Source organism: Sander lucioperca, chromosome 13 (assembly GCF_008315115.2).
Source record: "Sander lucioperca isolate FBNREF2018 chromosome 13, SLUC_FBN_1.2, whole genome shotgun sequence".
In the NCBI taxonomy this organism is placed as follows: Eukaryota; Metazoa; Chordata; class Actinopteri; order Perciformes; family Percidae; genus Sander; species Sander lucioperca.
Genome location: NC_050185.1, coordinates 16,598,032 through 16,625,253, shown reverse-complemented (window position 1 = coordinate 16,625,253; position 27,222 = coordinate 16,598,032). Strand labels below are relative to the sequence as shown.

The window sequence follows — 27,222 nt, the reverse complement described above, 5'->3', positions numbered from 1 at the left end:
CTAGGAAGCATACCAGTAGAAATATATATTCATATTTGTAAGTGGAATATAAATATATATATATATATATTGTATATATATATATATATATATATATATATATATATATATATATATATATATATATATATATATATATATATATATATATATATATTGTATGTATGTATGTATGTATATATTGTCTGGAATCTGGCAATATAATAACCATTATGGTGGGATACATTGGCTAACAAAAATGTCTGTGTTGACATAAATAGTTTACATGAGAATACATTATAATTTTGGCCCTTTGGCTGAGTCTCTATCTGTCAGAGGAAGAGCAGGAGTGCGGTTGTGAAGAAGTTGGTAATTTAATGGCGGAGATTAACACTTTTGCATGCACTATATCCGTGTCACATTCTCATTAGGGGCTGAGCCCCCCTAAAGGTCTGATCCTAGAATCGCCCCTGCTGCTACTTCATATTTGTACTCCACTACACCTCAGAGGGAAATGTAATGTTTACTGCACTACATTTATCTGACAGCTTTTGCTTTATTGCTTCACGCTGGGCTTGTTTCTGCAACAGCTCATTGAGTATCGGATACAATTAAAACTATTGAGGAAATATTTTCCTTTGACATTGGTCCAGTATTAAACGAGATTGCTGCAGTCGGCAACGGTGAAACAATGTAAGTTAATAGGACGTCAATTGTGCCGCTTGTATTTACGTTCATAAAAGTGCTCGTTTTGCCACTGACAGGCTCAGATTAATATCCTGAAGTGTCTGACAACATTATGCAAAGAATTTCTAAGTAGGTCGATCTTTCTGTTTAAGAGTAAGATCCTTTTTTAAATATAAAAAGTCCGCGAAATTGCGTTCGCTAAACCCCAGACTCCATGTAAATAAACAGTAATTTTAGCATCGTAAAATGGGCGTTCTAGAACATCTCTGAGCTCTGAGGCTTGCTCTGGCTGTCTTGAGCCTGTGAGTGTAGGGTGCACGACTATTTCATTCCAATTTCGGGTCTGTCAGTCACAGACATTCAGACAGACAGTCACGGGGACATTTCCGGGGACATCTCCAGCCGGGGACAGGTCACCGAAACCGGGGACGTCTGGTCACCCTATGTTAGCATGCTAACATTTACTAATTAGCATTAAACACAAAGGACAGCTGAGACCGATGGGGATGTCATTAGTTTTGTATTTGGTCATAAACTAAAGTATTGGACAAATTGAAATTTTGACAAGTCAGGGGTCAGTCATTACATTTTATCTCTCCAACTAATCCATATCAATTAGTCATTACATGAATTGACTCATTTGAATAAATCCTTTGTTTATTTTACTTTTTTTATTATTTAATTAAAGATATGCTTTTGCTGCCTAGTGTGGGGTAGTGGTGGCGGTTTTGGTGTGTGTGTGTGTGTGTGTGTGTGTGTGTGTGTGTGTGTGTGTGTGTGTGTGTGTGTGTGTGGTGAGTCGATCTTTTGACTGCTTACATCACACTGTAACCTTAACCTTTTTACTGTTTATGGATATTTACAAAAGACTCTCCAGTGTCAACATTAAGCCATTAGAAGTTACGGAGATCTTTGAACTAGGTGTGAGTGAACTGTTCTGTGTTCTGCACGAGTAGGCTACCCCTTTTATCTCATACACAACATACATGTTTTTTAGCCAGTTAATGTGTTGTCCAGATTCCCATTGTGCAAAGTCGTATGGGGAGTTTTGTTTGTTGGTTTGTGTCATAAATGGTTGTTTATGATGCTGTAAATCTCTCTTTCTGTGTATGTTATATCTAGTAAACAAAATACAATTAGTCTTTCTTCAGGCTGTAAGCCCAGGAAATGGTTACCAGGTATCCCTATGGTAAGAGTGCATGCCCTCTCACATACTTTGGGTCAAACTCTGAACAGTACAAAGTCTGTTATGTCATAAGAAACACAGAGAGCTTATGCAGCACGTTACAGTTTTTTTTGGATTGCTAAACGACACTGGTCACAACTGAAGCCACATGTGCAAAACTCAAACTACAGTCTGCATTACCAACAGTCACCTAAACTAAAGAGTTCACATCTCCTGCAAAACTCATTCCAAGCAACACAACTCTTAACACACGTCTCAAAACAGGCTCAGTGCAGCCAAACACTATGAACAATTCTCCTCGAGACAACACACACTGTCACTCAGCACACACTGAGAGTAAAAACACTAGCACCAAACACCAATACAGAAATTACAAACTTTCTCATCTTTACAGTTTGAACAATTGAAGTGACTTCACACTACTCAATAGTTTCTTTAAAGGTCCCATGACATTGGGCTCTTTGGATGCTTTTATATAAGCCTTAGTGGTCCCCTAATACTGTATCTGAAGTCTCTTTTCCGAAAAGCCTTGGTGCAGAATTACAGCCACTAGAGCCAGTCCCACAATGAGCTTTCCTTAGTATGTGCCATTTCCGTGTCTGTAACTATTGAGGAGGAGAGGGGGGGGCAAGGTGGAGGGTGGGGGTGGGGGTGTGGCCTTGACCAACTGCCACTTTGCTCGTTTGAAAGCCATGATGTCTCTTTCTCATGGGTGGGCCAAATTATCTATGCTGGCAAAGCAGAGAAAGGGGAGGTAACCTTGCTCCTTATGACCTCATAAGGAGCAAGATTCCAGATGTGTATGTAACCTCAGACATCTTACCTGGACATGTTGGTATCTTTGCTCTTTTACCTGTTTCTCTCAAACGGTACAGTGTATAATTGTTTCATTCTTATTTGGTGTTTGTATACAAAAAAAGACTTTCTGAGCTTTCTCTATATAAATACCGTTTATGTTCACTAACTAATCTAAAACAAGACACCTGCTTAGGTTTTCAGCTAAAATTGCAATCAGCAGTGTTTGATAGGCACCAGACTGAAATCTATTCTGTTTTGAATGTGTGGTTAACAGTTTTGACAGCAGTGTGTTAGCATTTGAACACAGTTCTGTAAATCCACAGTGTTGTGCAGGTTGTGGTTAAAGTGATGGCATAAGTGTGTAGAGTTTTTAAAACTGTTCAAGCAATGAAAAATTAACTAGAGTTTGGTCCACATGAACTGCTGCTGTGCAAACTGTAGTTTGAGTTTTGCACATGTGGCTTCAGTTGTGCTCACTGTCGTTTTGCAATCGAAAAAAAAACTGTAAAAGCCCATGAATAGAATATTGGCATATTATAGATGTAAAGACAACTTCACAAGGACCCTCAACTTCAAACAGTGGGAAAAAAATGCTGAATGCAAAGCAGTCAGTACAGTAGATGTAACAATCCACACAAGTTACTATTGTATGCAAATGTGTGCAATGTACGTATAATGCAAAGTTTATGGTTTGATCAGGTCTGACAGCTGGAAAGCTGCAGAGATTTACATTTGGCCTTCAGTATTTTCTAAAAGGATACAGTTAGGTGATTTAAGTGTTTCAACAAAGTGGAATTTTACCAGTAAGAGAAAAAGTTATTCCCATGTGGAATGACGCACAGCAGACATGCCCTTTCCTCTTCCTGTGTATGCTCTTTGTTAGCCAGCAAGTGTTGGTCACAGAGGTCAATGTTGTCTGTGAAGATTATAGTACAAAAAACAACCTGCACAGATTACTTTTCTTTAAATGGTCTTGTGAGAGCCGTCTGTCTGACCAACTTTCACATTTCTGTAACCTTACAATAAGCTTGTTGTTTTTATAAGTGAACGTTTGACTCCTACCACATCCAGACATTATTTTTTAGGTTTAAACACAAACCATTTTCTTATAGCCTGTGGTAACTCATATATTCTCATATAGTCATTGTTGTTTAACACTTACTCAGAGCGAGCTCAGGGACTTCTCACTGTGAAGCTAATGAACCTGCCAGGAGAACTACCGTCCAACCAGCTTCTTAAGAAAAATAAAGAACCTGTCGGATTACAAGAATCAGATATCAGAAACAACAATGCATTAAACATCACTAATCCATCATCTAAATCATCATTATGTGTGTGTATGTGGATTTGAATGTGTGTATGTGTGTAACATGCATGTGTGCATTCGAATGCCCTCTCCAGAGAGCTGTCAGTGCTACAGTGACGTTCTCCATGTCCTGATTGGAAGACAGATTGAGCGTTATGGATGGAAAAATAATCACTGTGTTCACACGTGCGTGCGACTTGTGTGCACATGTGCAGGGGCCGGTAAAGGGTCCCCGTACTGAATCATGTCCAGTGATGAAGATGGCGAAATAGAATGAAATCATAAACCTTGAGGAGTTTTTGATCTCTCCCAGATGATTGAACTGACTCCACGGTGCAGAAAGTAAAGCAGAGGTTAGCGTCATTAAAAGCTGCTAAACGTTGGACCTTTGAGAATGGAGTGGATGCTATGTATTTGTACTGCTTGAACATTGAGGTGTTTTTTTTTTTGTGTGATATCTGCAACTAAAATATATGTTAGACTCATCAGTCAAATATGATGTACGTCAGTGAGCCAAAAGCAACACAGATATTGCTTTTTATCAGTAACTTCCACATTTTATAATCTGTTAATGATACAACTGGCTCCATTACTGGGGGGGGGGGGTCTTTATATAAACAGGTCCAAAGGGTGATTGTTGTTTATGTGAATGACTTTATGGTGGATTGAACCGTAGGTTGTTGACTGGGTGAGACAAGTTTGTTTTTACCCATCTTCAGTAAATCTGAGATGCTGGTAACAGTTTGTGTTTGTTAAGGTTATTTACCTTTTGGAAGTTATTTGGCTACATCTGTTTTGGAGAAGGTGTAAATATCATGCTATTTCATATTTTTGTTCTTTTTACTGTGATGGATCCATATTGTCTAATCAAATGTTCTTATTGGGATAATGTAAATAATGAATACAAAATGAAGCATCATGAGAAGGTTATGGAAGGTTCTGCCACAAAATGCTGGAAATATAGATAAGAAAGATGATTGTTATTTTTATTTATTATATATTTATATTATTATATATTATATATTATATATTTTGAAAGTTAATTTTGTGATGAATTACTTGCCCAACATTGGAAAGCAGTTTAAAGAGGCATAGAGATTACAATAACTGTTTTGAAAACTCTTGCTGGCATGACTAACCTTGTAGGAAGAACTTTCTAATACAAGAGATGGCCAAATTCACTTAATTATTTTCATGATTTCCGTGTTTGCCTGTTGTTCATTTTCTAGGATTGATTTCTGACAACTCATCTTCATATTGGAATTATTTTTGACATATCACTTTCTAATCTTACGCTCTGCGCTCCCTTAAATGCACTAACGAGGAAGGGTTTTTAAAAATATCCCTGCTTGCTACTGCATAACCGATCACAAATGACTTTGTCTGACTAAAGTGCACTTATGTCTCTCTAGCCTTCAAGTCTTTTATTTTGCAATTATTCAGGCATAAAATGAAACAAATGATCAATCAAAAAATGCAATCAGTCGTAGTCTCATAGTGAATATGTTGCATATCACAAATATAGGTATGGTGTCCTAATAGAGACTACATTTATGAAAGCTATTTGACTTAAAATGACAAAAAAGTATTAAATCTTGAGGAGCAAACATTCCGTTTTTGCTGTGCAACTCATCGTACAACAAATTCATGACATTTTCTAAATTGTCTTTTTATGTATACAGTGACAGATGTCATTAAATCCCTCTGGTAAGCCAGGATGATTCCATGTCATTCCACAATTAAACAGTATCTTAAGTCCTATCTATGAAGTTAGCCCGCAAAGTAAGCAATGAGAGGACAAATCAAAGGCATTTAGCAAAGATGGAGCCTGTAATCAGCTTTATATTTTGTCTCTGAGGACTGATCTGTCCTTTAATTTAGGCAGTGTATAGGAAGCTACAAAAATTAAAGGTCAGTTTGCTTGTGTGTTTGGCCCCATATGACTAACAAACTAAGTCCTCCTTTGCTTACTCATAAGCAAACCAAGGGTAGTCTCTACTCCTGAAGAGAGTTTTTGTTAACATTTTTTTCCTGAGAAACTATCCATCACTAAAACACTAAGATTTCATGTGCAGTACATTTCTTCCTCGAGCAGGTTGGTACATGAGAGAGACACTTCATCAGGGTGTATCTTGCAGTTGTGTTTGTTTATTAAGGATTTCATCTGTCAGCTGCAGGATCCGCTATGACACACTGAGATCATCATCATATCCTTCCAAGGAAACTGGAACAGCTCTATTCCAAACACACACACGCACGCACGCACGCACGCACGGACACACACACACACACACACACACACCATAATGGGAGAGTCATTTGGCAAGTGTATACCTGCTCTCTCAATCTGAAAATGGAAAAAAGCAAACAGAGGAATGAGTGTTTGTTCAACAGAGGTGACATTGACCGAGGTTCCACATATCTGATTAGATTGATGTATCCATATTGGGCACTTTAAAGGACCGCTATATGCTTTTCCAATGGAGTTCCCCCAGAGGTATTTCCATTTCTCATAAAAAAACAACTGACAACAGTCCACCCAGGAATAGTTTAGTCAATAAAACCTTTTTTCTTTGGTCTGTGATCTTTCCAAAAGATGATGAATAACTTGGGTGTCAATCCAGACTGATATGAGAGTGCATGCCTCGGATCAACTGAGTTCAGTTCTGAGCCCTGCAACCTACATTCAACTGGCAGCTATATTTGGCACAAATTGTAGTAAACAAACCTCAATGTCAAAAACCTGCAGAAAATATCTGCATGACTAACTGCTTAAATCATGAAAGCTCCAACATTAATCCAGGTAACCCATAAGTATTTTCTCCAGGTATTTATTTACACTTTTAACATAATATGCATGAAACTCATGTGGGTTAACATTACACAACCCACTCTAATACTCTTATGAAAGAGGTCACAGGTTCTTCTGAGGCAAGCTTGTGTGAAAGAGAAAACCCCATTCACAAAACTAGACTGTGCTAGACACTATACTATACCAGCAGTTTAACATTACTCAAAGAAGTAATGAAACTATGATGTCATGACATAGAAGAAATAATCACTTTGTTTGTAATCTGCAGAACATTCGCAGTGCCATACCTTCATGTGACACGTGGGGCAATAAGTAACTCATTTTTATCTAAGGGGAATGACCATATCTGACACTGGAGTTTGAACTCAACTATATAAGGAATCCTTCAGATGAATCATCGGTCTTCAGGCGACTTGCTGGCTTGTCTTAAGCATGGGTAAGTGAATTTCAGAAAAATTATCAAGTTGTGGTTAGTTTCACACTTTTTGTTCTAAAAAAACACCTGTAGATTCAGATTTGTTTTACCGGCAGAAAATGTGTCTTTGTATCAGTTTTACCTGACAATAATCTATAAACTTGTTCGTCTTTTCTACTAGACGAAATGTTGAAACTGAAGAGATCTCTCATGTTACTATCTATCTCTTACATTCCAGGAATCATGTCATTGCATCGTATGTGTGGAATATTTGTATTCCTCAGTGTATGTCTGATTTCCTTCACACCACCTTGTGATGGAGGGAAAATTCTGGTGTTCCCTGTGGACGGCAGCCACTGGATCAATATGAAGATCCTGCTGGAAGAACTTCATGCCAAGGGACACAGCATCACTGTGATAAGAGCCTCCACCAGCTGGTACATCTCTGAAAAGTCTCCCCTCTACAAATCCATTACCATTGAAATGGATACAGGTTTAGAAAACTTCTTTGAGGTGTACCTACAGGAGCATATGAGGGTATGTCATTATGGATTATCTCTTGAACCCCACATGGCTCAATTTGTCATTCAAGTATTAAGATTATCACCTTTTCACCTTTTTTTTTATACTGTTTTTTCAGGCGCAGAGAGAGGGGGCTTCAGCACTTACTTTCTTCAAACTCACCAAGGATTTCATGTCTATGATTTCTCAGGCTCATTCATTGTGGGCTGATGCCCTCCCTCAAATCTTTGATGATGAAAATATGGTCAAAAGCTTAAAGGATTCCCAATTTGATCTTGTTCTCACTGACCCAGCTATTGCACCAGGGGTCATACTAGCCAAGTATCTTAAACTGCCCGTGGTGCTTAATGTTCGCTGGATCACCAGCGGTGAAGGCCACTTTGCGATAGCCCCTTCACCAGTCTCTTATATCCCAGCACCAGGATCGGGCTTAACGGACAAAATGAATTTCATTCAAAGGGTCAAGAACATTCTTTTCTACGGCGTTGTAGCATTCCAGCAGAAATTCATGGTGGGGCCGAGCTATGATGCCCTCTGTGATAAATACATCCAGGGTGGATGTGACATCATCCAGCTTCTTCAGGAAGCAGATATTTGGCTGTTCCGGTCAGATTTTGTGTTTGAATTCCCTCGGCCCACAATGCCAAATGTCATCTACATAGGAGGGTTCCAGTGCAAACCAGCCCAACCTCTGCCAGCAGACCTGGAGGAGTTTGTTCAGAGTGCGGGGGAGCACGGAGTTATCATCATGACTCTGGGAACTTTGGTCAATGCTTTGCCCAAAGAGGCTGCAGATGAAATCGCCAGTGTCTTTGCCAAGATGCCTCACAAGGTAACACATGCTCAGTGATTCACGTTTGCAAAGACATGAAATGTTAAAAAGACTGAAATGTGCAGTTCAAAATGCTTAGTATTTGTCATAGGGAGTCTTACAGATACTTAGGAATCAATTAATCCACTACATAAAGTCATACTAACACATTAAAAGTTTCCAGTTAAAGTACAAAGAAAACATTTTTAATTTATTAAGCAGAAACTTAAATGTAACATGAACCATGACATTTAAATAGCCTACAATTACAATGAAACAGAAACCGCTGGTGGTCACGTTTGGAAGTCTATCGGTAACGTTAACAGACAGTGTGTAAGTCTAATGATGGAGAGCCAAAAAAGAAAAGGGAAAGGTGGCGCTGAGATGGTCAGACTCAAAAGGAAAAAGAGGGATCGTGTTGCTGTGCTGTGTGTTGTTCATTCAGTCACCATCCAAACATTCATCTATATAAAATGTAATACTAATAACAATACAATGGCAATGCCAACATAATTATATTGCATATCTGCAGGTGTATACAGTAAATTTACAATGATTTCATTTTCGGATCAGGTGATTTGGAGGCACAAGGGGAACTGTCCCTCTACTTTGGGAAACAACACCCTGATAGTGGACTGGATGCCACAGAAGGACCTCCTAGGCCACCCGCAGACCAAAGTCTTTGTAGCTCATGGAGGAACCAACGGAGTCCAGGAGGCCATTTACCACGGGGTCCCTGTGCTCGGTATACCCTTGTTCTTTGACCAGTATGACAACCTTTTACGTCTGCAGGAGAGAGGTGCCGGAAAGATCATTCAGCTAGCTGATGTTAATGGCCACAGTTTTGAGCAAGGTATTAATGAAGTGCTCTATCATGACAGCTACAGACAGAACATGCAAAGACTCTCACGTTTGCACAGAGATCAGCCGATGGCACCCATGGATCAGGCCATCTTCTGGGTAGAATATGTGATGCGCCATAAAGGGGCTCCTCATCTGCGTACAGAGGCCTATAAGATGCCCTGGTATGCATACTACTGTGTAGATGTACTGCTACTATTGCTGACTGCAGCAACTGTACTGTTGCTTTCTACTTTGGCCATTTTCAGGTTCCTATGCTGCAGAGCTAGAATGACGACCAAAACCAAACAACACTGATTAAGGTCAAATTGGTTCAGAAATATGCTACAATGAGTTCTCTAAAGCATTATATTTGGACAAAAACATACATCTTATGATATCTCATTTGTATTTATTTAGTATTTATGAAATAAAATGACTATTAATCAGTTGATTTAGCCATGTTAAATCTAGATATAGCTAAAGAAATGTGACCCCTTTATGTTTTTTAAATTAATTGTCAAATGTATTTGGATATATTAAGATATATAAGATGGAAGAAGGACAATTTACATGTATCACTGGGTTTACTAAGGGACAGTCTAGCAGCATACCAGAAGGCTGTGAAGGTGGCAAAGATGCACCATCTCTCTTCCGTCATAGCTAGCAGTTGCCATGAACCTAGAGTGTTATTTAATACTATTAACTCTGTTGTAAATCCATGCACCTCTGCTCCGACAGATGTTTCAATCAGTACATGTGAGAAATTTCTCTGTTATTTTATCAACAAAGTAGCATCTGTCAGGAAAAATGCCAGTGCTAATTTTAAAGTGTTTGTACCTGCTTCTCCTGCACACTTAGCTGTGTTTGAGGAATTTAAACCACTTTCACTGACGTTACTTAGTGAGGTTGTACAACAAATGAAACCCACTAATGGTCCCCTAGACATTGTTCCCGCCAGAATGGCGAAGGAGGTTTTTAATAGCACCATTGGGTCGAGTCTTCTTACTTTTTTTAATTCTTGTCTTAGTTTAGGTTCTGTTCTGTTTGAAAAATTTCAATCTGGTTTCAGATCACGCCACAGTACTGAGTCTGCACTGTTGAGAGTACATAATGACATTGCCTTGTCTTGTAGATGCAGGGAATCCTACTGTTTTAGTGCTCTTGGACCTCACAGCGGCTTATGACACTGTGGACCATGCAGTCCTCCTCTCTCGCCTTTAGCATTGTGTAGGCATCAGAGGCACGGCACTTGAATGGTTTAGCTCCTATTTGGCTAATAGGAGCTTTTCTATCATGATTGGTGACCTCTTCTCGTCAGCTGCTCCTCTCTCTTGTGGGGTTCCCCAGGGCTCAATTCTTGGCCCCATTCTGTTCTCTTTATATATGCTGCCTTTAGGGGCTATTATAGGAAAGCATAAACTGTCATTTCATTGTTACGCAGATGATTTGCAAATCTATTTGCCTATTAAAGCAAATGACAGTGTCGCACTAAACTCCCTGCTTAGTTGCATCACTGATATTAAGCTGTGGCTTTCAGAAAACTTTCTTAATTTGAATGAAGATAAAACGGAGTGTATTATTTTCAGTACTTCAGGCACGCAAAATGGTCCAGCTTTGAGTTTGGGAGCTCTAGCATCCTACACTAGGTCAGCTGTCAAAAATTTGGGGGTTACTTTTGATTGCAGCATGAAATTTGACAAGCAGATCAGTGATGTTAGAATGAGCTTTTTCCAGCTTCGTCTCCTGGCTAAAGTTAAGCCTTTCCTCAACAGGCACGATCTAGAAAAGGCAATTCATGCCTTTATTAGTTCTAGGTTGGATTATTGTAATGCTCTTTACGTTGGTCTGAATCAGACCTCCATCGCACGTCTTCAACTTGTGCAAAATGCAGCTGCTCACTTTTTAACAAACACATCTAGACGTGCACATATCACTCCTGTTCTCTACACCCTTCATTGGCTCCCTGTGCGTTTTAGAATCAATTTTAAGATTTTATTGTTTGCTTTCAAGGCCTTAAATGGTCTGGCCCCGGAGTATTTGTCCGAAATTTTAACTTTGCGGGAGCACAACCGGTCATTGCGGTCTTCAAACCAGCGACTTTTAGAAGTGCCAAGGTCTAGATATAAACGGTGGGGTGACCAGGCTTTTGCAGTTGCTGCTCCGAGACTCTGGAACAAGTTACCCCCTGATATCTGCACTATTACAGATGTAGCTCTTTTTAGGTCCAAACTTAAAACGCATCTGTTTAGTCAGGCTTTTAATACGTAGCAGTGGTGTGACGATTTCATTCTTCTGTTTCTCTGTAACTATTTCTGATTTTACATGTTCTTTCTTTATATTGTATGATATGTGTTTTTATTCTTGGTTTCGATGTTAAGCACTTTGGATACCTGCTGGTTGCTGTAAAGTGCTATATAAATAAAGTTTGATTGATTGATTGATTGATATTAAGATTTATATTGTATAATACCCATAAATTATTTGTGATAGTCTGATCTTGGGACAGTCATTTGGCAAGTGTATACATTCTCTCTCTCTCAATCTGTAAATGAAGCAAACAGAGGAATGTGTGTCTGTTTATCAGAGGTGACATTGACCGAGGTAGCACTTATCTGACTAGATTGATGTGTTCATATTCAGGCTGTTCTCATGAACCATTCATACATATAGCTATGAAAAGTAATGCACTGTAATTCATATGTATTCCACATATTATGCACCACATTGACTACCACTGTGTAAGACCGCGAAGATCCATCTATGGAGGAGGTTGGGGTGGAAGGGGTCCTAAAACAAAGAGCTTTCAAGCAGGTGAGCGGAGTTCATGTGCTGGAAGAAGTTAAGGGGAAAACACAAGACTTTCACCCAGGAAACGGGTGTTCATGTACCAGAAGTACTACTTAAGGGGGCTGGCGTTTTAACTCAAAAAAATCTTTTTTCTAATCGTAACTAGTTGTTTTGGTGCCTAAACTTTGTCGTTGCAAGACAGTCACCTCCTGTCAACCGTAAATTCACGGTGCTCTATACCCGGCTCACAGTAAAAAAAGTCAGCTAAATTTAACTGTAAAGACCGCTAAACTTAACTCTCATGTAACTGGTTGTCGCGTGACTGGCTGGCAGCCGGCGTAATTTCGTAGGATATCATACAGATTGTTGTACATAGGTTTTTGTACGATATTATACGAACCCCTTCATGAGAATGAGTTGCCATAAAGGGCCATTATGTCATTTTCCAATGGACTTTCCCGCAATGGTATTTACTTTTCACATAACGGACAACAGTCCACCCAGTGATGATTAATTTAGTTCGACATTTTTATTTTGGTCTGTGATCTTTCCAACAGATAATGAATAACTTGGGTGTCAAGCCAAAGACCTTTGTCCATCCTCAGATCAAAAGGCAAAACCAATGTTCAACCTCATTTTCTTTTGCTGTTCTTCAACGGCTACCACGGCGCTCCATTATCCTCGACGCTTGACTCACTATAGTAAGTAGCACTGCACCCAGAGTGGATTTTTTGCCTTCACCTGAGACTTAAGGGTAAAATAGAAGTAATGTGACCTAGTCACACTGAAAAGTCAGTTGTAACAGCAGCAATAGTGAAACCAGCTATTACCCAATATTTGACCTTTAATAGAGCAAATTATTATTTTAACTTTATTTTTTAATTTTGTTATTTAAACTGCATTACAATATCAAATATATTTTCAAAGTTGGTCCAAGTAATAGTCAGTAGGTGATTTGCAAATATTTAACAGGGGGGACGTTCATCCACATGGATGACTCTTTTAGTTCTCCATCCATCCATCGTCCACTTCCCTTTCCCGAGCCACATTAACCAGCTCTGACTGGGGGATCCCGAGGCATTCGCAGGCCAGGGTCGAGCTATAGTCCCTCCACCTAGTCCCGTGTCTTCCCCAGGGCCTTCTCCCAGCTGGACGTGCCTGGAACACCTCCCTAGGGAGGCGCCCAGGAGGCATCCTTACCAGATGCCCAAACCACCTCAACTGGCTCCTTTCGATGTGGACGCACCAACAGTTTTGTTGTCATTACTTAGAATTCCTCATAGGGGCGACAGAAACTACGCACTGTAGCTTTAGCCATTAAAATATTAAAGAGAGCTTGTGACAAAATCTCGGAAATCCATTGGAACCTTTAAACTGCGAGCAAAACCTCATAGAGTCAACCAGCCTCTATTTTGAATGAAGTGCCACACAGCAGAGTTGAATGTGAACACTGACGAGTACTGGGGAGCCCTAGCTGTTAATGATTTTTGAAGTAGTTACTTCACGTGAATTATTTAACAGCTTGATGATTAACAAAGTCTGTCAAACCTACTGTGTAACAGGTTATGGTCTGGTGTACATGGTGTGTTTGCCTTGGTATGGCTGGGGTGAGAATCTATCAAAATAAAGGAAACACCTGGAAAAATAAGGAACACAAACTATATTGTCTGCTCAATGCCCTAGGGGTGAAGTTATGCACCATTATACACAAAGTGATTCTGAGCTATCATTTTATTCTTCTAAGCATGCAAGTTGTGATAACAGAGGTGCTGATGGCATCCGTCAAGTATTTTAGTGTTTAAATATCTCTGAACACAATAGTGAGTCCTTCAGTCAGCTCAAGCAAAAGCAATAAATATTATCATAGGTGTGGAACATTATTTTTTTTCCCATTGTAGTCACATATTTTAGCTCTTGCTGTAAACAAGGTTTCCTCCATCAACAAACCACTAGATGATGGAATTTGTCATGGAAGAAATTGTCGCAGCGTTTTATCCTTCTCTAAATGACTTGCCTTTAGGTTTACTAAGCTGTATGGTGAAATGGATTTTCTATGGGGGATTAACAAAAGCCTGATGTAACTGAAGTGAAGCAATTGCATTTGCCAATTTCTGTATGTGGGATCGTAGGAGGGAAATAAGTAATTCCATATGTTTCATGTTGCTTGTTTATGAGTGTGTGTGGTGTCCTGTGATGCAGGTGGCAAAGTCATATTAGACTCAACAAGTCTGGATGTTTAGGTTGATGTGAGAAAGAGTGGTTTGTTCAACTGAACATACAATAGACACACCTATGTGTAACCGGCAGGTTAATTTGCCCCTTGTCCTGCCCACACAATCTGCCAGTGCAGCGAGTGCACAGATCAGTGCACACTTCCAGTTCAGCAAATATTTCCCTACTACTCTGCAGGGTCTTACGGGTTATTCGAGTGCCTTTGCTGTGTTTTGTTTTATTGATTATTATTATTTTTTTCTTTTTGTTTGCCATGTGTCTGAAGTTTTGGGCCACTTGTTTTTAGGTGCCCTTTCAGTGAGGCTGTAGGATGCTTTTAGTATCTCCTCCATTTTTATATTTTGCTTCTTTATTTTGTGGTTATTTTAAAATCCAGGTATCCAGTGTTTTACAACTTTTATTTTCCTTTTTATCTTGGTTGTTGTATACATTTTACTGATTGTTGTAATACAATATATTTATATTTTTGAATTTATGTCTCTGAGTTTTTTTATTGAGGACTTGCAATTTGTTGGAGCCCCTTGTTTAAAAACAAATTAGTAGTTAAAAGGAAGGAATTGGGTTTGAAACCCCAATATTAAGTACTCTTTGGGTGACATTTTTACCTGTAATACACGTAACCGACACCCCCTCCAAGTGTCAGTGTCAGACTGTCACCATTGTCTCACCTTAAATGTGCCATCTTTACCCATCCTCGAGAGCTTATAACAACAAAGTCATGTAACTGACCTTAGGAGGCTTGGCTCGTCACCTATAAGAGCATCTGTGAACATGCCTCCTCTTTGCCTCACTCACCATCCAAGATTGTATTACGTTCGGGCTCCACTAGTCAATCCGTCACTTCTGTGCTAGTATATTTTGACAACGTTTTATTTCCAGGATTGTTCAGGTGCCACAGGAAATTTTGCCGGATGTCCCTCATTTTGGCTGGATGTCGGTCACTTTCCGCTTTCTTTGTGTTGGCATTTTGAACTCCGGTCAATTTATGAGGACTATGATTAACTACTCCACAGATCTCTGCAGGGTAAATCCAGACAGCTAGCTAGACTATCTGTCCAATCTGAGTTTTCTGTTGCATGACTAAAACAACCTTTGAACGTACACACGTTCCAACAAAACAAGGCTATTTTGCAGAGGCACCGTTGCTCCGTCCGTGGTAAGGGTGATTTGTTTAGCTCCCTTAGCTTTTTTAGTTAACAAAAGAAACTCACAAAATGTCAAGAAAGGAAATATTCTTACACCTAAACAAACCTCTCACTGAACAAAGACTGGATTAATTACACGAAACACATATCATTCAAACAGGACTGAAACAATATAAATCTCACCAAATCTGTAGTCTACCACTGTTCCAACAATCACAGACTCTGGTTTGGTTGAAATAAATCCTTAATTCACTGAGTATGATGTGAAAGTATGCCAGGTCCACATGCTGTATTTCCCCTGTGTTTCTCTCTGCAACGTTAAGCAGCTGCTCATTGGCGGCTCTCACTCATTTTTCAGAGGGAGACCATTAAATAAAAAAAATGAAAAAAACATAACATACTCTTGGAAACGTAGTTAGTTTGCAATACAAAAGAAGAGAACAAGAAGGTGCATAAACAGCATTGCACCCCCAGCTACCAAAGCTGAAGTAGCTTGTAGTTCTTCCATAAAACAGTGACGCCATGGATGTACGGAAGGAGAGCAGATTTTGCAGGTGCTGCCGGGTAAGCCCCAGGGACACAGAGAATATTGGAAAGAACTGCAGGCTTTTTTCACACCATATCCCAAACCCAAATAGATAGACATAAGGTTGAAAATTGCTTAATTATAAAAAATATGTCATTTGTATCTCTTTATTATTTATAAAGTAGTTTATCAGGAACATGTATCATTAAAGATGCCACAAGCAATCATTTTATAGAAATCTTGGAGATAGATTATGTCCTAATTGTCATTCTTTGTATTTATATCAATCCATATAAATTACATCAACTTCTAAACTAAAAGTGAGAAAATAAACCAAAAATAAATCCTACAATTACAGAAAAAAACTGTAACTTCATTGTAACCAACATGAATTCAAGCTGACCACAGCTGTATTCTCTGCCAAATTGAAATTAAAAAACTCTAAACAGCCACCTTCATACCCTAAATAGGAATGAGTGTTTGATTCTGAAAGGATTTTGCATGGCATGTTGCTGTAATGGCAGATTTAAAGTGGTCATAGACCTAAAACAGTGCTATGAAAAAAGGGTGAAGGAACATCAATTAAAACTGAATGGAGAAATAAAATGGAAAAATGTATGCAATTGTTTCTTGAGTGGAAATCACATTTTAATGACATGGTGAAACAAGCCAAACCAACAAATGTAAATCAGTCTGTGTCTATCTAAACAAAACTAATTTGAATTGATCCAACAACGTATTCAAGTAGACATAAACAGGCTTATTTTGTATCTGTGAAAATGCAATTGCTGAATGTCTTTAAAGTATTGTGGAATCTTTCCAGTGTTCTCTTTTCAAGTCAGATACACTTCCAAACTCACATACCTCCCTTGTATTGCAAAAATGTGTACAGGTAGATGAAATGCATTGACTGTCACAGGATAAATGTGGTCAAGGATTTGTCCTTGACCACATTTATCCTGTGACAGAAAGCTTTAAGTCAACATTTACAGCAACCTTGTGTGTGAAAATCCACATCATTCTGTATTGCTACTTCCTGCACAACATGTAGTTCTCCACATTCATTTTGCCCCAAGGGATGCCTCAACTAGTGCAGACAAAAGGTCAAACACCCTAACATCTGCTGTAGGAACAGCCTACATACAATCATAAAACGGGTGCTGTGCATGTCTCTGTCTTGTCACTGTTATCAGCAACTGTGAGAGAGAGCACAAAGCCTTCCTCCCTTTGTGTCCTCATATCCCTCCCTCGGTCTGCTTTTTCCCCATCCTTCTCCCCTCTCTGATTTTGCACCCTGTTTCTTTGTAAAATCCTTCCTGTGATCATGGCTGGTATTGGATGACGTCACTGTGCATGTTCTGTGTTAGAGACTAGTCAAGGCCGGGCTGTGAATACAGAGAAAGCAGATCCCTTCATATTGTTAAATGCTACATTTTGAGTATGGGTGTAACATCACCACTGACTAGATTCTATACAATAAAAGCAAACAAATGAATAAAATAAATATATCGAATAACAAAGGTAAAGAATTGAGAAAAATGTCTGATTTTATGTCATTGTTTTGGAAAGGGGAAGCATCTCTACTGCACCTTTTGAAATGTACTGTGGCTGTGGTTGATATTCTGAAACAGGAAACATAAAATTACAGCTAATATTTGACCTAGTTAAACCACCTTCATTTACTTAAGCCTAAAAACACACCCAAGCCTACAGACACATTTAGTTAAAAAAAATGAAGGTCCAAGGCACTCTTCTTGCAAAAAGTTAAAAAGACTTTATTTGGATGGCTATTTCATATTGAAATGGTAAGTACATTAAAAATACAGCTGAGTAACAACCCATGTGTAGCGGCACAAACAGCCTGGACCTGTCTTTATTTATTTATTTATTTTTTACTTTTACTAAAGCACCTCCATGATTTCTTGAACTTTTGAGCACTCCAGACCTTTTTTCTTCTAAGGACACATTTATTTATGACCTGACTGTAATGACCTGTACTGAAAATCATTTGACTAGAAGTCTCATTATTTGATTTGGTGGCCAGTGTACTGGTGCACTCTTAATACTCTGAAAGAAAAAAGCCGGAAAAGAGAAAAAAAACTAAAATGTTCATACATAAATTAGCTGATGACACTTGCTTGAATGTGACATAATCAAGTGTATGTGAATGTCGATTGCACAAAGCCATATTGCTTGATGCCTCACACGCACGCTAGAGGATGGATACCTGAACCGAGCCTGTCGGAACCCGTTGGAACCCGACGGTACCCGACGGGCTGGACCTGGTTCGGACAGATATTTAGAAATTATGTTTGGGTTCGGGTCGGGCTTGGTCACATCAGCGCGATAAGTCACTGAACATTTTAAATTCAAAAAAGCTTATTATGTAGGTGTGCGCCTGTGTTAACGTGCACTTGTTGCCCCGTGTGCGCTGATGTGCTCATCTGTTGACATTTCCAAATGCCTTCCTACAAACGTACATGTGTCATTAGTATAAGAAAAAAATTAGATTTTAACTGTGTCGGGCTCGGGGTGGGCTCGGACATAAATATCTTAATGCCTGCCGGGCTCAGGCCGGGCTCAGGCCGGGCTCAGGCCGGGCTCAGGCCGGGCTCGGTTATTGCTTTGTCGGACGCGGGCTGGGCTCGGACAGAAAAATACGCCCGATCCACACTCTGAAGCGTGTTTTACACATAGACTGTATACAGTCTATGGTTTTACAGTAACTGCAGCCCAGCTGGCGCGCGCATATGTGACGCCATGAAATCACCGTAACTATTTATACCCGCGCTAGTGGTCGCGACACTAGTTGCAGTCTTCTCATGAAAAGAGGTGGCGCTAATGAGGAAAGGCTACCAACTTTGCTATTTCTACGGACTAGAAGAAGAAGAAAAAGATAAACAACGGCAGAACTGGCAGCAGCATTGACGTCAATGCTTCGATTTGATTCAATGACCTACTTGGCCGGATCAAGCCTTTCTTTCACCATAAAAGAACTCATCTTAACCCAGTAAGTTTACAAGAGAGACTTGCAGTCACTCTGAGAGTCCTGGCATACATCCGGTTGCCCAGGAGCTCGTTCATGTTTCCTGTTTCCCCTTTGTCGCGCGCTGCTGAAAACAAAAGAGTGGTGCGCGACCGCGGCTCGCGCGCTATAAATCAAGCAAGATCTACATCATTTTGACATCACAATGGCACGAGCCAGGTTGGGAACGGCCAGTGTAATTCACCTCTAACGCACGCGCGCAAGCGCGCACACATTCAGCCTCTGACCTTAGCGCAGGGTAATTTGCCTCAGAATAAAAAGTTTCAAAGGTCAGTATGAGACACTCACTCTTGCATGCACACAAATACAGCACAAATCGAAAAAATCAAACACTTCACACTACCCATGCCAAAATCCTAATCTGGTGAAACTAGAGGCCTAGAGCTGCAGTACATCCTCCGTTTCGCCCATCTGCACACGCACGCACGCACGCACGCACGCACACACACACACACACACACACACACACACACACACACACACACACACACACACACACACACACACACACACACACACACACACACACACACACACACACACACACACACACACACACACACACACACACACACACACACATTCAGCCTCTTTGGCTTGTGCTCCCAAAGGGCATCTGCAAGGTGTGACATCATTCTCTCCACAGACATACAGATCACATGAATTGCTCTCTCTACGGTGGAAATACTGACCAGCAGCACAAATTGATCTACTGATCTGCATAGCAAATCCTGCTCTGCTTTGGTTGGGCGTTTGCACGTGTTGCTGTCTGTTGAGTCTTGGAAATCGTAGTCATGCTTCAGCTATGTAAAATTCTCCCAGACTGAGCACATCATCCATTCTCACAAATCTGTTGGATCACATGGCTATAAGTATGATATTTTTCTGACTATTTTATTTCCCTTCTCAACATTTCTTATTTTGTTTTCAGCAGCTCATTTGTAACAGTGAAATATTATTGTGGAAACTTATTATTTTTAAGACAATCATTGCAGAGGATAGAATGTGTTTTCTGACATGAAAGGTAAAGGCAAATGTAGGTTCTTAACATATCAAAAATATTTTGTATGTAGACATAAAATGTCTGCGGGCATGTAATAATAATAATATTTTTCATTCTCAAGATAACTTAGGCCAGGGGTTCCAAAGTCTAACACTCATCTGCTATGCAGGTATGATGTAGCAACACCTAATTAATTAAAAAATATACAATATGAAATCATATAGATAACATCTGCAAGCACTAGTTTACTAATGCACATCTATCTTTTTACCTTATTCGCTGTAGCATACAAATCCAAACACATTGTCTGAGATCAGTGCAAGTGACACATTTAGAGTGGTTTGGAAGTATTTCTCTGTCACAGTACATCTATCATGAAGTGAATCCTGGATGGTACTTTACTCTTGTCTCTGCAGAGACTACCCTCAATCCCAATACATTTAAGATCCATGGCTGTGGTCAGCTGGTTTGAATTTAGAGTTGGAGGACACATAGTCTCGCTTTGCCAGACCCTCCTCAAAAGCGCTCTGAAGGAGGGTCTGGCCACTCCACATAACATTTGGGGATCGGAGGAAAACATGCTCTGGTTTAATAGCATTTCTTTAAACCAATCAGAATCGTTCTGTAAGCACCACACAGAGCCACTGCAAAATAGTCGTGCGAGAGAAAACTCAGATTGGACAGATATTCTAGCTAGCTGTCCCGATTTACCCTACAGAGATCTGAGGAGCAGTTAACCATAATCCTCATAAATCCACCAAATTTAAAATTCCAACACAAAGAAAGCGGAAGGAAACAGAAAATACATGCATCCGGTGGAATTTCCTGTGGCACTGGAGCAATCCCAGAAGAGTAACGTCAAGGATATAGACTAGACTCTAGTTCTAGTCACTAGAGGACACACAACAGAGCTTGGAAGAGAAGACTGTGCTAAGACTTTAGGGCAAATACTGGGAGGAGATACAGTGTAGTTTTAGTGACTATGTTTGCATGCACATTAATGTTTGCATGCACACTAATATTCCACTATTATTCACAATATAACACTATTCAGGATTTAATATGGGTCATGTTAACAGCATATTCCGTTTGGATACTCAGAATTTTGCCTTATTCCGAATGTAGCATTTTCCAATTAAGACGTGGTATATGTCAATATTATTCAGGTTTTTAGGAGCAATCAGACATGTATACAGCCTCTACAGAATATGTTAAAAATCTAATAAAATCTATCTAATAAATTATAAGAAATTTTTTTGTAAGATCATTAAACTGAAGACAAAAAGAGTAAGTAATCTCTTACACTGTAAATCATTTTCCTGTAAAATAACAGTAAAGAGCTGGCAGCAGGGACGCCAGCAATATAGTGTAATTTTACGGTATCCATACTGTAAAATGACTTTACAGTAGTCGTCTGTAAACCAGAAATACAGTATATTTCTGTATTCACACTGTTAAATGATTTCAGTCTAATACAGTAAAAAAAAATACTGTGATTTATATTTCTGTGATTATTTGGAAATTACAATAATATTCTGTTTAGGTTGTTACTTTAACTTCTCACAGTTTGCTGTAGACAGGCACAGTAGATAATACAATAAATAAATTTAGCAGTTTCCTAAAATATCAGTCAACAATGAACTTCATTGTTCTCAGGGCTATACACAATTGCTTAAGATTATTGTGAATATTGTGCAAAATAAGCAATAAAAACTTCAAAATCAAATACCTTTATTTCAGAGCAATGTCAATGTCAACATGAATACTGCTACTTTCAAAAAATAGAAAAAAAGAAAATAAACCCTGTTGGACGACGCTGACAAGAGATTTCTAGTAGCAAACAGAAACAGCCTAGTAGTGTCTGCTTTAGACTATGGCAATAAACTTCAATTCTTAAATTGCTCGTCAGAGACTGCCCCTAACCCTTACCAAACGTGAAGGGCATAACCTATAGTTGACTGTTGACTTTTTTTTTTATTTAAGACAAGTTTGAACACTTACCAAATTCTTATCATAAGTGATTTATCTTACCTACAGTAACTTAAACTTTACCTTGAATAACAATAGGTCTAAGAAAAGGACCAAGGCAACAAATACACATCATAAGCAATATTTGGAAAACTACACTATTAAGACTATTTAAGCAACATTAAGACCTTTTTGATTACACGAGTAAGAACATTCAGCATACAAGCATCTTTGGCACATGGAAAAAATGCCCACAGGCTCGTGTTTTTCCTCTTAAAATAGTCCTGTGAGTTAGATTAAAATTTCCTCAAAAGACAACTTAAAAGATTTACATATGTACCAACCTTAGTAAATAGGTGACACCTCTGGTTCAGTACGGTCTTCTCTATCTGTGACAGGATGATGACTTTAGGTGTAGCTCTTCTTTTTTTATTTATTCATTTATATATATATATATATATATATTTTTTTTTTTTTTCCTTCCCTTTTCTTTTTTGGATAAGGTGTACTGTCTAATGTTTGTCTATTTGTTTAATGGTTTTAACATGATTTTATCCCTTTTTGTAACCACAAGAGGATGTTAGGATGCATGGGTTATGGGTTGGGGTAGGATTTGTTTTTGTTGTGTAACGTCTGTTAAATACCAATAAACAGAGCTATAAAAAAAAAAGATTTACATATGTAATCTGCAATGTATTCTCTGCTGTCTGTAAAAATATACTTTCATAATAACATTTTGAACATATGCAGAATTGGCAACATTTGGAAAACAAACTTAAGAACATTTTGAAAATGTGTATTAAGGCCATTTTGAAACTCTTATAGTACAGTAGAACATTTTGACAATATCCATCAATAATATGCATCAATAAAAACATTTAGGGATGAAACTGTAAGGTAGGCACCTGTGCCACTGCGAGCTAGACGTGCAGGTTACCTCTTAAAATAGTCCTGTGAGGTAGGCTTGTGTTTTTACGTCTTAGTTCTTGTGGATCCAGGAGAGATGACCATCACTTTGGTAGCCGCTGTTCCTCTCTGCAGCATTATTCCAGTGTTGCCACTGTCAAACAACAACAAACAATCATGATCATAATAATAAATAAACTATACAATCAGGAATGTACAGTATAATGCTATTTTCCTGCTGCCTCTATCTGCCGATTGGCCTCTCTTACCCGTTAACAAGTGTTGTTCCTCGGATGCAGACGTTCGGCTAATGTTACCAAAATTAAACAAAAAACCACCCAAAAGTAATATTGTTTTGGCTATTCAAATCTAAGCCTCACTTATGACATGCCATGTTCAAATCCCTAGCAACACAAGCTGTTGAGCATCAGTTTGATATCAAACATTTTTGGCAATATGAATAAGATTTTAATTACCGTTTAATTTGTAGATGCAAGACTTGATGACTTGATGATTAAGGGACTGTTCGTTATTTAATTAAGGGGCCACCGGAGGAGTTTTGTGGCCTCTAACCTAAAAAGACATGACCCTCCCCTCGTCAGTAATAATTTTCCTATGACCCTCCAAAATGATTTGTAAAAGAGGAATGACCCTCCCCTTGTGTGCAAGTTTGCACTTAGCAAAGAAGTACAGATGCCATTTGATTTTTACAGCCATGATGTACAGGAGTTAACCTCTGCATTGTCATCTTACACATCACACTCCTCTGTTATGGTGTGGTGGCCATTTCAGTAGATTTACTCACTATCATTGTTGTGGAAACACAATAAACACTGGAAACTAAATGCACACTTCATGCATTACTGCATTACTTCAGATACTAAGTTACTCCTCTAGTAAACTAGTATTCATATGAAATAAAACAATAAAACATTGAGACCATTCAGCAAAGGACACTGGGATATAATCAATTCAACACTGGTTGCTATGGACTTGTCACTATCGTCATTGTATATTTTAGCACATAGGTAAAGCTGCCGAAGCTGAACATTATATTCCAAAACATATATGTTTATTTTTAAAGCAGATTTTAAGTTACATTGTAACAAATTAACAATTCGCCCTTATGAAATCGAATCGCAATGTTTTGGAACGCAATAGACAGACGCTTAAATTCAACTAAAATGTAACAGTGAACAATCAGTGTTGGACCTACAGTCTGTTGAGATGCCTCTCCACACGCAGAAACAAAGTGCAGTCACACCATAAAACGTTAAGACACTTTGAGAAAAAAGATCCGTTTTTTGCCGTAATCCAATGACACAAAAAAAAGTAATCCACAGCGATCAGTAGATCCACAAAAAGGTAAATGACACGGTGTATCCAGCAAGGCCGATACGAGCGTCACATTCACCAGCCAGCTCCAAACAGGTGAACGAGGCCTCTCCACTTCGCCGTTTAAACAAAGTGGAATAAACGTATAAAAGTCCAAATCTACACAAAACCCGCAATCAATTAGTACGCTGACATCACATTTGTATACATGGCATTTAGGAAACCTTTATTGCAAGGTTGGCACGGCAAGATGTCCAGACTAGTGCAACAGTAACTTTCGTTTTTTGCATCCTGCTGCTCCCATCGTCAGCCAGGTAATATTTTTTTTACTAAAGCAGTATATGAACTCTGATGTATTAACTACCACCATTTAGTTGTTTTGTATTATTTAAGATATTTATAAAATATCTGGTCATGCCAGATGTAATTATTCCACTCATTTTTTAAACAATGCAATTACCAGTTTGAGCCATCAGGGGGGCCTCCTGCCCCCCCAGCAAACTCCACGTATGCAGTCAGAACCATCTGCTAGGGGGCCGAGACTGAGAGCTACATGGATAAATATGCACCAAACAAGCCACTTTGAAATTTTGCTCTTTTCATGAATAAAAAAGTTGGGTGACCCCCCCCACCCAGACTAAAAAATGTTGGATGACCCTCCCCTCAGCAAAAAATAAAAAGACATGACCCTCCCCTATTTTCATCCGGTGGTCCATTCCATAAATACCGAACGGTCCCTAGCGTATCAAACTTCTGACTGTGCTCCAAATTCCCCAGTCAACAATTCCAAAGAATACTGTAGTGTCCTGTAATTTAAAACATCAGCATACTGTTTAGGGCCTCTGTCCTGTTGCTTAGTTAAGTTAAGCTGCCCACAATGCATTGCTAACTACAGTACTAAACTGTTTAACATGAAAACAGTATTTTAGTGTTGAAAATTGCCTGTAAATTTACAGCAGTTGTTTACAGTGTATGCTATTAAGGTACTACAAAATAAAAGTTTGGGTTTTTATTGGGTGGTTAATTGTTAAAAATATGCTATAATGTATACAAAGACATTACAGAGGAAAACAAACAATCCGCGTCAAAAAAGAAATAGAGCAGCCAATGATGGTTGCATTTTTTTCAATTAAATTATAACTAATTCAGCTATTATTAGCAGTCACAGGCTGATTTACATTATTTTTATGTTTATTTATTATACTCCTTTATTATTGCATAAATCTGTGGAGGACAAGTTCATACTTGGCAAACTGTGGTTTCTGGAATAAGATGACATGATCTAAATCACATCCATGATTCTGATCAAATGTGTCTTTGTGAGTTTTATCCAGCAGTTTTATTTATTTGATTGCTCATGACAGAGTGAAACAATGGGGCCATTATGTCAACCCTGCAGTGTTCATGGGGAACCATCGATTTCAACACTTGGGCTCCTGAATAGAGAATTGAGATACTGTTCATCAATGTGGTATTACTTAAAACATGCTGGGTTGTTTCTGTAATGATAAGTGAAGCCTGATACTTGTAACCCAATGTTTAGCTAATAACCATCTTTTGTATGATAGAAAATAAATAGTTGACACATTTTATTAAAAGATGTGAATATGGACAAAGAGTTAAGGTCAAAAACCCCATTCTACTTTAGACATGTCAGGTGGACTCACACAAGCAGGACATATTTCTGGACTCATGACATTAATTAATGACAGCCATGAAGTGATACGAACATTAATAGATGAAAGTATATATTTTTAGATACGTATAGCTCAACTCTTTGACATCAAAGAATCATTACAGTTTTTTTTTCGATTGCTTAAGCACTATTTTGAAAGCAAGGACCGTTTTTTTAAAACACTACATACAATCAGAACAACCACACACACAATTAGCAGAACACCCTGTTCAAAATGAAACACTCTTGCAAAAACTATACACTCATTTACAAAAAAAAACATATTTTGTTACCATATGAAACACACACGTTTCATATGACTTAATTCAGTTTGAATCAGTTACCCACTGCTGTTGCTAACCTAAAACACTTTTAGCAATCCTACTTCTCAGTGATTAGAGTACTGTAAATGAAGTACACAGAGAAAGTGCAAATATACAATAAGTTCACCAAACACTACACAAGATCAATGCTGCAGACTGAGGAAAATAATTTATTTCTCTCCATGTACCCAAATCAGTCAACATGTCAACATGGAGAATCACATGTCCCAGTTTTCATGTTACTACAGTAGTGTGCATAACACTGTTAGCTCAGCAAACAACAGACAAACATAAAATACTGTATCCAGTACAGTTTACAATTACAGTAAAACAAAAACAAAAAAGATCTAAAAAACAAACTGAAAATACAGTACAGAAAATACTACACTTACCTGCTGCATTTTTATAGTGCCTAAACCTAATTGGTGTGTCTACAATTACTGTAAGCAATCATGTGTTTACGCACCTGATGGCTGTGTTTCACAAGTTGGCTCATAGGTGTGGTACTTTGACAGTCAGTGCTTTGGAATTACAAGGAAGTGACATCATGATATACTTCTGTGTAACAAGTGTGTTTAGTGTTTTGCAAATCACTGTGTGTATTGTTTTGCAAAAAATGTGAGGCTGACATTGTGCTCATAGTGGTGTACATCTGGGCCAATGTTTTGCTCCTTGAGTGTAAGGTTTTTGCCCCTTTGCATCGTCAGCTGTGAGACAGGTGTGTGTCTTTTCAAATCATGTCCAATCAATTAAATTTACCACAGGTGGACTCCAATCAAAGTGTGGAACAAGAGAAATGCGAGGCACCTGAGCTAAACTTCAAGTGTCATAACAAAGGGTCTGAATACTTTCTGTTTTTTCTTTTTAATACATTTGCAAATAAATAATCTAAAATCATGTTTTCGCATTTAAAAAAA

The 27,222-nt window shown here is 38.7% G+C and overlaps 1 protein-coding gene and 1 long non-coding RNA gene across 2 annotated transcripts; one reads left to right on the top strand and one right to left on the bottom strand.

The window, feature by feature from the left end:
- Positions 1 to 6,396: 6,396 nt before the first annotated feature.
- LOC116037091 lies at positions 6,397 to 23,340 on the bottom strand. The gene is made up of 3 exons (XR_004101786.2): positions 23,004 to 23,340; positions 22,576 to 22,578; positions 6,397 to 6,408 (listed from the first exon to the last, which is right to left on the bottom strand). It is a non-coding gene; the product is annotated as an uncharacterized LOC116037091 (long non-coding RNA).
- On the top strand, positions 6,906 to 9,738 carry ugt5d1 (UDP glucuronosyltransferase 5 family, polypeptide D1). Its single transcript, XM_031280876.2, has 4 exons — positions 6,906 to 7,204; positions 7,422 to 7,720; positions 7,824 to 8,537; positions 9,090 to 9,738. Exons 1-4 carry the CDS (start codon positions 7,201 to 7,203, stop codon positions 9,672 to 9,674), a joined length of 1,602 nt encoding a protein of 533 aa, XP_031136736.1. The 5' UTR covers positions 6,906 to 7,200; the 3' UTR covers positions 9,675 to 9,738.
- Positions 23,341 to 27,222: the final 3,882 nt, after the last annotated feature.

Excerpts from the sequence above, each read along its gene's own strand:
- ugt5d1 (XM_031280876.2), top strand. Across the intron at positions 7,721-7,823 it reads ACCTACAGGAGCATATGAGG|GCGCAGAGAGAGGGGGCTTC; the intron begins GTATGTCATTAT and ends CTGTTTTTTCAG. Across the intron at positions 8,538-9,089 it reads TTGCCAAGATGCCTCACAAG|GTGATTTGGAGGCACAAGGG; the intron begins GTAACACATGCT and ends TTTTCGGATCAG.